At 38.5% G+C, this 12942-nt stretch overlaps 1 protein-coding gene across 1 annotated transcript; it reads left to right on the forward strand.

Moving 5' to 3' along the window:
- Positions 1-11184: 11184 nt before the first annotated feature.
- On the forward strand, positions 11185-12441 carry LOC145414596 (zinc finger protein 862-like). Its single transcript, XM_080284124.1, has one exon. It carries the CDS (start codon positions 11185-11187, stop codon positions 12439-12441), a length of 1257 nt encoding a protein of 418 aa, XP_080140250.1.
- Positions 12442-12942: the final 501 nt, after the last annotated feature.

Consider the following 12942-nt stretch of genomic DNA (forward strand, 5'->3'; position numbering starts at 1 on the left):
TTTACTTGCTGCCATGGTTTCAGATCACCGGAGGCACCAGCAAACCAGCTAATATGAAAGTAAGTTGAAATAAGAGAGATATTTTAGATGTTCAAAACTGTGACATGGCCGCAATTTTTCCCCAGTTTGTGGACTGTGCAGATAAAGTTTTGGGAGGAATGATATAGAGCAGTGTTGTCCAAACATTTTCGCCTATTATACCCCTTGCTGCCTCCTTCTACCATTAAGTACCCACATGACTCATTAAACTCAGTATTTGGAAGGACAGTGTAAATTATATTAAAAGCTCGCATAAACTGAGTGCTGGACAATAAATTATTATCCAGTATACTTAAGGAAAATTACTATCGAAATGACATAAATATGCTTGAATATTACTTACAGCTCAATGTGAAACGAGAGGTTGATGTTCACTAATGATTTTTGTCATTCTGGGAGGTAGAGAGGCTACTACAGTGATCAGGCTTTGTTCCAGGTTTACATTTAGTTTGTTTCTCTGTTTTGACTTCATAACGTTCATTGCTGACACAGATTCTTCACACAGGTGGATAGATCCAAAGTGCAGAATGCTTTCCAAAGCCTTCTTTCCAAGGTCAGCGTGCGCCTTCTTTACTCAGCTCCAAAACCGTGTAAGGGTTGAGCTTTCAAATACCAGTTTGAGGCCACGGTCTGAACACACTTCAAACAGTGCTTCCTGAGGGCAAATGGGAAACTTCTTCATATTATTTTCAGATAGGAGGAATGGATTTCTGACCCAATCCAGCTGTACAGATATCCCATGTATGTCAGGAAAATATGATTTAAAACCACAGATAAAGTTGGTCAATTGTTCCAGAATGGTTTCACAGTCTCTCCCTCATCATTATTACTTGAAAAATCAGCATCTGGCAGAGAAAAACACGTAAAATCTTCCTCCCTCCCCTCCGAGCGTATCTCCTTTGAAAACCACAAACTTAATCATATAAGCTAAGAATGTTTATATCATGGCCCAGCAGAGATAAATTTCACTCATTCAGTTCACTCGATATGTCTGCAAGATATGCCAGTTGTGCAAGGCAAGTAGTGTTTTCAAAAAAATGTGGCAAAAGGAGATCCATGTTCTGATAAAAAAGAGCCTACCTCATCTCACAACTCGAACAGCCTGGCGAGTACCCTCCCTCTCGACAGCCGACTCACCTCTGTGTGCTGTTATAATTGTGTGTGCTCAGACCCTATGCTTTCTCATAGTCTGTAAATCAGTCGAGCATCAAGTGGCCTTGACTTAATAAAGTTGATTGCTTTGACGCCATCATTCAGTATCCTATGAAACACTAAACTCATTTATTTGGATGCTATTAATAATCTGTGAATAATACAATGAATCCACTTCACATCAGGATTTTCCTTCTTAATCTACGCACCGAGTCCTTTCACTTTCCCGGTCAGGGATGCAGCAGCGTCTGTACACACGCTGATGTAGGATTTCCAACTAAGCACTTGTTCAGAGAAGAACTGATTAATGACATTGAAAATGGCTTCCCCAGTTGTGTGTTCTTCCCCCTTTTCTTTTTTTTTTTTTTTTTTTTTTTTTTGCAAAAAAAGTACATGTTCATTTATATCATATCCATCAACGTATCTCACATATGAGACAAGTTGAACATGTCCACTGACGTCAGTCGATTTGTCAAGTTCATGTGAGACTTGCTTGTTTTCAGCTTATTCACAATTTGACCAGTAATATCTGAACTGATTTCACTTACCCTTCGAGAAACAGTTTGGTGTGACAAAGGAGCAGCGTTTAGTTGGTCAGCTGCCTTTTTATGTAGCATTTTTTCAGCCATCACAACTGTAGGTGGCAATATCAGTTCTTCAGGTACGTTAAATGGCTAATTAGCTTTAGCAGCTAATATAGATACCGTACAGCTAAAGATGCTTCCAGAGCTTTGCTTGATGTTATGGGGGTTTTCTTAATTGTTATCTGGGAGCACTTAACATCTGCAAGTTTTTATTTTTAAAACTCCGTCGATTTGCCAACATGGCATTGATATTTTGTGTTTGGGTGACATTGGGGGTGAGTTGGTTTCATATTACTGTTGGCCAACCTCTCTCCACAAATGAAGCACAAAGCTTCCGGAGGACCAGAATAAGTAGAAGTAAATTCGAAAAGCACATAATCTTCCTTGTATTGCCGATGTTTAGGTAGGTCTGTTTTCTTTTTCTTCACAGCAGCTTGATTTCCTTCACTTGCATTGCTGCTGCGGCTACCACATCTATCACGTTTTAACCATCTATCCATATTTCTTGCTGTTAAAGAAATAACTATGTCTGTAAGCTTACATGTGAAATTTGAAAAGATAAATGTTCACACTTTCACTCCTTAGACGAAACTGAGCAAGTGTGATTCGAGTGAGGAATTGAGCACTGTTTCTGTACATGTCCTGTCCCGTTTCCTCTCCCTCCCCCCTACACCTTTCTTCCCTCAATTTCTTTCTCATTCATTTTAATTCTTACCCTGTTCTCTTGTCATGCACCTAAGCTGGAAAATGTGTGTTTTAGTTATTCAGTTATTCTATATTCTTCAACAATCACCATTGCGCACATACACATGTTCAGTGAAGTTTCTGATCCAAGATGCCATTTGACCTATATGTCATACAGTTTGATTTATTTTTTTTTCATTATCTTCTCACGCACCCCTTTGAACAATGCTGCGTACCCCCAGGGGTACAAGTACCCCAGTTTGGACAACACTACAGTAATACAGAGGAAAACAAACAACGAAGTGGAAAGGGATGAAAGGGAGTGAAATGATAGAAGTGAAGAAAGGAGAAACGATGATTGGGGTAGAACGAGCTGAGGTTAGAGGAAAAATAATGTGGTAGACAGGATGCCATAGTAACAGATATAAAGGAAGGGAGATGATGAATGTGGCAAGGATATAGAAATGGATGTTCTGAACCGGTCGACAGTATGACAGAGGAAACAGCAGGTATGGGGATGAGATGAGAACTGCAATGGAAGGAGAAGAAAAAGAGAAGACATGGATGGAAAATAGATGACATTAAGGAGGACGAAAATGTGGAAAGTGGAAGAAAGAATAGCAACTGCAAAGCTATAACGCTTCAGGATAGAGGAATCAATTATATGACTGGCGGGGGAGGAGGAACAGTTTGTGACGATGTAGAATGTTGGCATAGAAACCGAGAGAGGGAAGAAAATCAATATAACATTCATACAGGCCTCAGAAACGGGATTTGTCGAAACTCGGGCAATGAAACGAGGATTTTCATAAGCATCGCAAGGCTTGGAAAGCTGAAGAAAGTTGCACATGTTTTACTATATGTCCAATTATTGATCTTATACTCAAGAGTGTACATGTGGCTCTTCAGGTAGACCCAGTTTATGAAAGATCGGAAAGGAATGTTTTGGGGTGGAGGAGGAGGAGGTAGTCCAGGAAAGCAGGAAACATGGAAAAGAAAAAGGATTGGGCTGCTGATGTATAAACTTGGGACTTTGTTTTTCTCCTGCACATGATAATCCGTCTTGGGAATTGTATACCAGTACTCTGTCGTCTGTGTGTGTGTGTGTGTGTGTGTGTGTGTGTGTGTGTGTGTGTGTGTGAGAGAGAGTGTGTGTGTGTGTGTGTGTGTGTGTGTGTGTGTGTGTGTGTGTGTGTGTGTGTGTGTGTGGATCAATATTTACCCATTTGTGCCCAGTGTCCTGAGTATAGGACGGAACTTGTCATTTTCATTAGTTAATAAAGAAGATAACCCTGGGATATGGACCTATGAGCGTGACTATGAGCCGATAGACAGAGGGCTGTACACTTAGTGCCCTTCCAACACAATCCCTCACACAGGAGCCTTGCGAGGTAATATGTTAATATTATTGTGTGTGTGGAGGGGGGTAGGGGTACCGTATTGAGTACTTGTGAGCTATGATTATATGACAGTGTGGCTTAAACCTCTGTACAAACATTTGTGCTTAAATGTATTTAAGTGAGTGAGGGCAGTTGCACATGTATCTGCTCTAACATATGGTCATATTCAGAGCATTATGAGCCAAATATATGGCCTGCACATGGAATCTGCAGTATTAACATGGACTTAAAGTGGAGAAGGGTATTGTTGTAGGAGATATGTGAGCGTTTATCTGTTCACTGGAGAGAGAGAGAGAGAGAGAGAGAGAGAGAGAGAGAGAGAGAGAGACTTCTCTAAATTTTCAATGGAAACTGTAGGCCAGCCTTGAGTATCTGCCCCGATTAAGACCAGGTGTGTGTAGGAAGTACTTTATGATTTTATATATATATATATATATATATATATATATATATATATATATATATATATATATATATATATATATATATATATATATATATATACAGCCACATAAATGTCGTTGTTTATACTTGTATGGTAATGTCCATTACTCAAGCGAAAGAAGGTACAGTACACATTTACTTCATGCTACCGGAAGAATGTTAATATTTCGTTGTGTTTTTATGTGTATGACTCTGCGTATACGCTTGACAGTCAGCTCCCTAAGGTCGACAGTCCTCCTATGTGCCACACACCATATCTCACCACTCGAACGTTAATATTCATTCTTCATATTCGAAACATGCTAAAACTGCCACAGATAGGACCTATGTAATGGAAATGCCTTTATGACCCACCAAACTATTTTTTTTTTTTTTTTAGTATTGTTGGTGATTATGAAAGACTTAAAAATAATTAATCTTTTTTTCCATCTTGAATACTGTTAACTTTCTATGGGAGAACATATCACTTCTCTAAGTACTTTGGTCAAACTACCGTGGAGCGGCGTCGATTGTAATTTTTTCGAACGTTCTTTGGCGGAGATAGGTTGTCTTCAGCTGAGGAAGTTTGTTTGGCTTTGGCTGGAATGTAAAACAAAGTTCTTCACTGCTCACAACGTTAGTCAAGTGTAACCTTCTGAATCAGGTGACTTTTATAATGTTAACTTAGCTTCTCTCTCTCTCTCTCTCTCTCTCTCTCTCTCTCTCTCTCTCTCTCTCTCCCCGAGCGCGCGTGATAAAAGCTCAATGTGTGTGTGTGTGTGTGTGTGTGTGTGTGTGTGTGTGGTGACTTTTTGACACGGGTTCAGATTCCGCTTTTACCTAACCCTTCGCCATTATCGTAAATAAAATCGTCTGTAGGTAACAGGAGTAATCATCAGAGTACCTCACTGGATTGAAGGGGTTAAACTTTTTTATGGCAGTTTGTTAGATGAATAAAACTTCGCTGGCCATAGCCGAAATATAGAAGATAATTCACGTTAACAACTGGCAATACTAAATCCAGTAAATTGCTTTACCTCCTTTTGATATGCTTTACGCTTAAATCTACGTTAAATTTTAGCCGGCATTCACTTTCTGCTGCAGCAATATGAAAAACAGGTAAGTAAACTAATTTTTTTACACACCACCACCCATTTTCGTACGTAAAGTATTTAGAGTCATATGTAGTAAATGTCTGTTCTGAGACACATTCTGCATTTACGTCTAACTTTCACGGACGTAAATTGCACAATAATTTTACTTGCTGCTTCTGTCTGAGATGTGATCTTACCGTTATGTCAACCATTACAAACAATTACAACACAGAACTGTGATCTCTTGTCAAGTCCTGCTTTCCATTTCGCTATCACTGCTCACTGATAGTAGCACCTGATGCCATAATTAACTGTATCGTCATTCATCCGAAATAATGTAACGTTTGGACATGAACGTTTACTTTTTATATCTAAATATAATTTCTTTTCACAGATTTTCATATTTATTCTATATTTCTAGTACATCAAAATCGTATAGATATAGATAGTTTTCGTTTGTTGCATCCGAGTTTTCCATTTTTTTTGTTTTTCGTTCCAAGACAGTAGTTAACCATTTAATACCCGTTCGGTGCTGCGCTGTTGAAAGAACGGCATTTATTTTCTGTCAATTGTCTCTTTGAAATCAAATGTCAGGAACTTCCACAAGTGCTGTGTAAGTCTGACTTAGAGTAAACATTACAAGTAGCGACTTTCATATTAACTGGTTCATTAATAAGGGATATAGTGACACTGTTCTGGAGCTTCACAGTAGTGAATAAACATGTGTCAACCATTCTGCTCATAACTGATTAAGTGGAAAAATTCTATGTTGTCTAGAATGACTTCCGTACACTGGTGTTTCATGTCGTGACCACGGACCTAGGAATCTGTGACTGTGGAACGTCAAGCGGCATCAACACTGTATAATCCCTTGGGTATCTTAAAGCAATAGTTAGCTAACCGTTGAATCTTCACATCCTGATAGATTAAATATTTTCTGTATCATTTGTTCACTTGCTTATTTTCTAGCCGCTCGAAGTAACGCTTACAGTTTAAAAAGACTGGGTAAGCATTGTCGCCCTTTACTAAAAAACATTCGACTTTTTATATTCCTTCCGAAAATTTGATGTAAACAATGGACAGAATATTATGCGGTCGTACAATACTTTCGGCGAGTGGAGTCCTAATCTCTTCGTTTGTATTAACCAAATATTCTCTTGGTATAGCATAGGGTGCTGTTGATCTTGATGTCCTGCAGGTATAAGTATGTGTCATATTTTAGGTCATCGGCAGTAATTACCCCTAGACAGTTAATCTGAGAGGCAGCAGTCAATACATAGCGACGCACTTCATACTTGTATTTTTCTGTTATTGTTATTTAGTCCACACTGTAAAATCTGTTAGTTATCGATGCTTGACTGTTAATGTCAATGTCACAGGTATCAGCATATAGATTAGCTCTTCCTTTTTTGGAAATTCTCGACTGATAAAATTTTGAGTGGATATCGATATATAAAATTTTTTGTGTCCACACCGTTCCCATGATATACAGTACATAATAAAAAACTCCAAACACCGACACCAGAGGGACACCATTAATGACAGATACTCATTCTGGGTCTACCTTTGCTAATACGAGTACCTTATATCAGTGTCTCACACACACACACACACACACACACACACACACACACACACACACACACACACACACACACACACACACACACACACAGGAGCCAACTAGAATGTGAAAATAGTCCAAAGACAATAGCAAACGCACGGAGAAACACAAGCACAATCGGCAAGCAGACTACCTTGGCCCAAGCCAGTTCTCTTAATTGGGTGAAGTAGTTTAGGATGGAGCATAACTTCAGTCCAGTTTACCCAGCGAAGAGGATAATGGTTTTGAGAGAGAGAGAGAGAGAGAGAGAGAGAGAGAGAGAGAGAGGGAGAGAGAGAGATGAAGTTGCTGAATACAAAGTATGGATATTATGTGCATAGTTAAGAATGCTTAATGAAAAGGATATAGTGTGTGTGTCATATATATTTGGAAAACACACACACACACACACACACACACACACACATGCAATTTGTTATATGACACTGAACCGATTTTGATATTGCAGGTGATGTAGGTTCAGGAATTCCAGAAAAAAATGGTACATTCGGTGAAGACAATTGGTTACGTAATTAAACGTAGATCAACATAAACTGATAAATGGGTAAACGTGTACAGTATACAGTATGTACGTTAACACAAAGGCAGGTGGACATGGCATATACAGTTAGCTGGACTGATTGTTCATGATAGTAAAGTATATTTCACTTCGTTCTGAACACTTTATTCTCTGATTTTGGTTACGTATTTGTAGATGCGAGAGCATTTGGAGAGGGCAGATGAGTCAGTTACTCTCTACTGCTTTTCACGCGGTATGTGCCCTGTATGGTGGTTTGCTTAGATAAGCGTCCCGGTCAGTCAGTCACTCCCTTATAATTTTTTGCATGTAAGGTGCTTTGCTTGCGAAGCCCCATAAGATGCATAATTTTTTTGGTGCCCCAAATGGTCACGGTTCTGTCTAGCATTTTGTAACTGATTAGTGTATTCTTACGGCTTCCAGACTATCGTATTCATGCAAGAAGAGACTGCTAAAAAACTAGCCGTTTATGCCATGTCCACCTACATTTCCAGTACTAGAATTCATTCATAAGATGAATTAATCTTCTGGAGGCAGCAAGAATATCTTAGAATATGAAATCCTTTGACTGAAATGGGTAAACATACTGTATTGCTAAAGTCCGTAGCTCCATATCTTAAGTTCTGTTCTTGCCGTTTCAAGATTATCTTATTCACCTTATAATGGACTCTTCGAAATGGATGCTTTAGATATAGCCTTCAGTAAGCTTTTCCTATGTTTAATACAGTCCTCTAGAAGGAGGATAAAAGATTTCATATAGTACGTCACTGGAATTAATCTTAACATTCACGTTGCTAGGGCTCCCTCTGATATGAAGAAATCGTTTGGCGTTACGAGACAATTAGTCTCTTCGTAGTCCCACAAGCAGGCCATAAAGGGGTCCAGAAGTAAAAGCAGATGTTAGTGATTTTTATCTGAAAGAGGGAAATATGGACTGCCATTAACAATTTTGGGGTAAATACAAAATGCTGTTAACTGGAATAGGGGAAATGCCAAATACATTTAGCTGGAATGAAGGAATGCCGAATACTTTTAAATAGAAAGTATAAAATACTAAAGACTCTTAGCTGGAATGCAGGAAGTATTACATACTTATAAAATGGCATGAAAGAAGTAGCTACTTTACACTTATATCTGGGATAGAGAAACTGCTTAGTACTCTCACTGTTAACTCCTTGACGTTCAGAAAAAAGTTTTAATTCTATTCCACCTAACGTAAGGCGCTTTCATTCTTCAGATTTCGAGTCAAGGATGCCAGTATAAATTAATCATCAATAACCCTCTCACGATCAACAGAACTTTCGTTCTCTGCTACAATGTATTTACAGATTTGTATTCTCATCAAGAAAAAAATGCACGCATTAAAGAGAAAAAAGGAAAAATAACATTAAAACATTACGTAGAATCAAACAAACGGAAAATTTAAACAAGAGCTAAATACGAAAGAATTGAAAATTTAACTTGGGTCAGGAAACAGCAATACATCCGAATAAAAAGGAGAGACTAATAGTAGCCACATAGATTAGAAATGAAATCGGATAAAGAAAAAAAATGAAAGTAACAAAAAAAGTAACCCAATATCGATCTTTGGAGAGAGGAAGGAAAGTGGGAAGAAAATTTGCGATGCAGAAAATAGTGATAAAATATGGAAACAAAAGGCAATCAAGAAGATACTGGTGAGCAACGAGGGATGTGTAGAATGAGGAAGGATGTGGGAAGTGAAGAAAGATGTGATGGAGGACAGGTACGAGGAAAGAGAAAAGATGTAAGGAACAAGGAAGAATATAATGACTGAGGATGTGATTATTAAGGGAGAATGTCAGAAAGGATATAAAGTGTTAGGAAGGATGTGAAGATTGAGGAAGATCTGAGGGTCGGGGACATGAAGAGTGAGAAAGTAAGAGATGATATATAAAATGAGGATGCAAAGAGAGACTAATTTTATAAAGGATGAAGATTCATAATAAGGGGTGTAAATATGAGCAGCAGAAATGGATATAAGTGAGGAGGGCACAAAAAGAGAGGTGAGAAAGTAGGGAGATGGTAAGAGGGAATTAATCATTGAAGTAATGAAGAAAACAATTATGTACGAATAATGTTTGAGGATTTACAGAGATACTTATGAACTTGCCGTGCAGTGAGGAATACATTATAAAAGGAGAGAAAGTACGAGAATATGAAAATGAAGTTAGCAGGGCTGTATGAAGGACTGATGAACGGTGTGGACTACAAGAAGATTCAAGGAGGAGCACCTAGTAAAGAGTTACCATTTATCTACCCCAAGTTAGCAGAACTTTCGTAAATTTTCAGGTTGTTTACGTTGCTCAGAGCCTGAATAAGGTAATATTACAGATAAGCATCCTTTCCAAAGCACTACCTCGTTTTCAGCATAGACTACTATAGTGCTAAACTATAACTTAACCTCGACATAATTTGTGGGAAGATGTAACTTTTTGACCAAGAAACAGTGGACAGAATATACTGGACTAATGTAATAAAGACTGAGACACGTCGCGGAAAGCGTACCTAAAATGAAAAAAGTAGAGCTAAGAGAAAAATTGGGAAAAGTAATGGAGAACAACACAATGAACGAGAATTACACCAGAGTGTGGTGAGAGGTCAAATTGGAAGCTTCTGGCGAGTATGATGCTGAGTATGGAAGCTATTGAAGAGTGGCAGAGTCTGTACTAAGCATGATAAAAAAAAAATAAGGGATGGAGTGATGAACAACAAAGGTACAAAACGGGAGGGAAGAAAGGTGGGACGAGAGGAAGGAGGTGATCTTGATGAGGGAAGAGGAGGGGCAAAAGAGAGAAGAAGGTTGGAAAGAGTAAGGACATCGTATATATATAGATATATATATATATATATATATATATATATATATATATATATATATATATATGTCACGAATTCGCGACATTGTATTAGTATCATATAAGGGAACGTCAGAATTTCATTGAAATGTGGAAATTTTCTCTCAAACCGTTAACTGCCTCGCTTTTGTACTCAGATCGTAATCAGTTTCGTAAACCTTGTCATTGTTTTCCTAAGTGACTGTCTTTCTGAATAGACAGTGCGTTTCACTGAGCGAAAACTTTTGTGTAGTTGTCGTTTTCTCATTGCCTCTCGACTTTTAAGTTGAGCCACGCTCATCTCTCGTGCTTTGTGCCCCAGCTTGCTTACTTCAGTCTGACTGACCTGCAGTACAGTAACCGTCACCCAGTCGCCCTCAGCAGTAAGTCACCACCAGTGTACTCCCCACTCATCGACACTTCCACAGACAGTCTCCATCCACAGTCTACAGTCGTCAGACTTGTCTGCTGTTCATTAGGTAGGCTATTTCAACGATGGTTTGGGAGCTACTGTACATGTATTAGAGGTTGTGAATATTTTGATGATAGATGATATTGGAAGTATTACATTCATGTAAGCTATGAAGCCAAAGTAAGAGCGATATGCTCAATATCACTAAACTTTGAACTGGTTTCAAACTAGTCAGTAATTAGGCTACATATGTGAATTGCAGCAGTTGGAGGTTTGGAAAAAACATTTTATATCTAGTTTCGTAACTGTTGATTTTATCATTTATATTACTCTGTAGACCTCTATTACATGTCCATAAGTTAGTGATGAGGATATATATGTCCTTGACAGTTGTGTTACCATGGATGACCCAGATGATCCTAAGACTCTCCCACCCCCAGACACTCCACCCAAGGCTGCTAAGAAGGCTAAGTATTTACAGAAATATGCAAAGCACTGGAAATCCTTCCCTACATTTAGGGGATGGTTACAGCCTAGTGCTAAAAGTGAAACCAGAGCTTACTGCAAGGCCTGTGACTGTGAATTAAACGCAAAGAAATCTGAATTAGAAAAGCATGCACAGGGACAGAAACATAAAACTAGTGTTAGGAGTATATCTAAGCAACCCACACTTATGTCATTGCCATCTGTCAGTAACCCATTGAGAGAAAAGAATGTGAAAGAAGGTGAAATAAAACTTGCTGCATTTGTTGTGGAACACAACCTCCCATTAAATATCATGACACACCTACCAAAATTAATAAGATCAGTGTGTAAGGACTCTGATATTGCAAAGAAAATTGCAAGTAGCAGAACAAAAACCACAGCAGTGATAAGGAATGTACTTGGTAAGTCTAGTAAAGAGGAGTTGGTAGACATTTTGAGAGAAAAAAAATTTTCACTCATAGTTGATGAGTCCACTGACAAAGGGTGCACCAAACATCTCTGTCTAATTGCTCGCACAATGATTAACACAAAAGTCACTGATGTATTTTATGATCTGGTTCCAGTTGAAAATGCTAGTGCCCAGAGTTTGTATGAGATTGTGGTGAAATGTTTAGCAGATGAAGGAATTCCATATAAAGATAATATGATTGGTTTTGCCTCAGATGGTGCCAGTGTTATGATGGGTGCTCATAATTCTCTTGCTTCTCGTTTGAAAAGTGACATTCCTGATTTATTTATTATGAAGTGCATCTGTCACAGCTTTCATTTGTGTGCTTCTTATGCTTGTGCAACTCTCCCAAGAGCAGTAGAACAGTTAGCCAGGGATGTTTACAATTATTTCATGTCCAGCCCTAAGCGGCTATCTGAGCTGAAAGATTTCCAGGAGTTTGTGAATGTAAAACCCCACAAACTGCTTCACCCTAGTCAGACTCGTTGGCTCTCTTTGCAGGCTGTAGTTTCTAGGCTATTGGAGCAGTATGATGCTCTTCAGCTTTATTTTACAGGTGCAGCTTTATCTGAGAGGATCTTAGCAGCTGAGAGTATTTTAGATAAGCTGAAGGATCCAGCAAACAAGCTCTACTTACAGTTTCTTGAGTTCATTTTGCCTCTTTTCAATGATCTTAATAAATCAATGCAGTCACAAGGCCCTCAGATCCATACCATGTATTAGTCAGTCAGCAATGTTTGTAAGACAATCATGGACTGTTACATGAGAAACGATTATGTGAGGAGTACTGCTATTGAAAATATGCAGTACAAAAATCCATCCAATTTTGTTCCCCTTCATAGGATTTATTTGGGTGCCAAAGTATCTGCTGCAGTTGAAAATAACACTCATGGATTGTCCAAGCCTGATCTAGAAGCTTTTCAGAAACGTTGCTTATGGTTCCTCATTGAGAGTGTAAATCAGATATATATGAGATTTCCATTTAAAAGCTTGATACTCAAGAACATCAGCTTCATTCATCCCAGAGTAGTCATGGAAAGGAATGTAACCTCCATTGCACCACTAGCTAGTTTAGTTCCTGGGATAATAGGGCATGATCAGTTGAATGAGGTAGACAGGGAATGGAGGGTGTTGAGAAACACTGAACTTAATGTTCCAGATTCCACTGATGTTGAAGAGTTTTGGCATATAATTAAAGAAATGAAGAGTGATGATGATACACCA

The sequence above is a fragment of the Coenobita brevimanus genome, chromosome 100, assembly GCF_032717465.1.
Source record: "Coenobita brevimanus isolate Jiangsu-jjx chromosome 100, ASM3271746v2, whole genome shotgun sequence".
Classification (NCBI taxonomy): Eukaryota; Metazoa; Arthropoda; class Malacostraca; order Decapoda; family Coenobitidae; genus Coenobita; species Coenobita brevimanus.

Bases quoted from the DNA above. Each gene is read 5' to 3' on its own strand.
- LOC145414596 (XM_080284124.1), top strand. From the start codon at position 11,185: ATGGATGACCCAGATGATCCTAAGACTCTCCCACCCCCAGACACTCCA.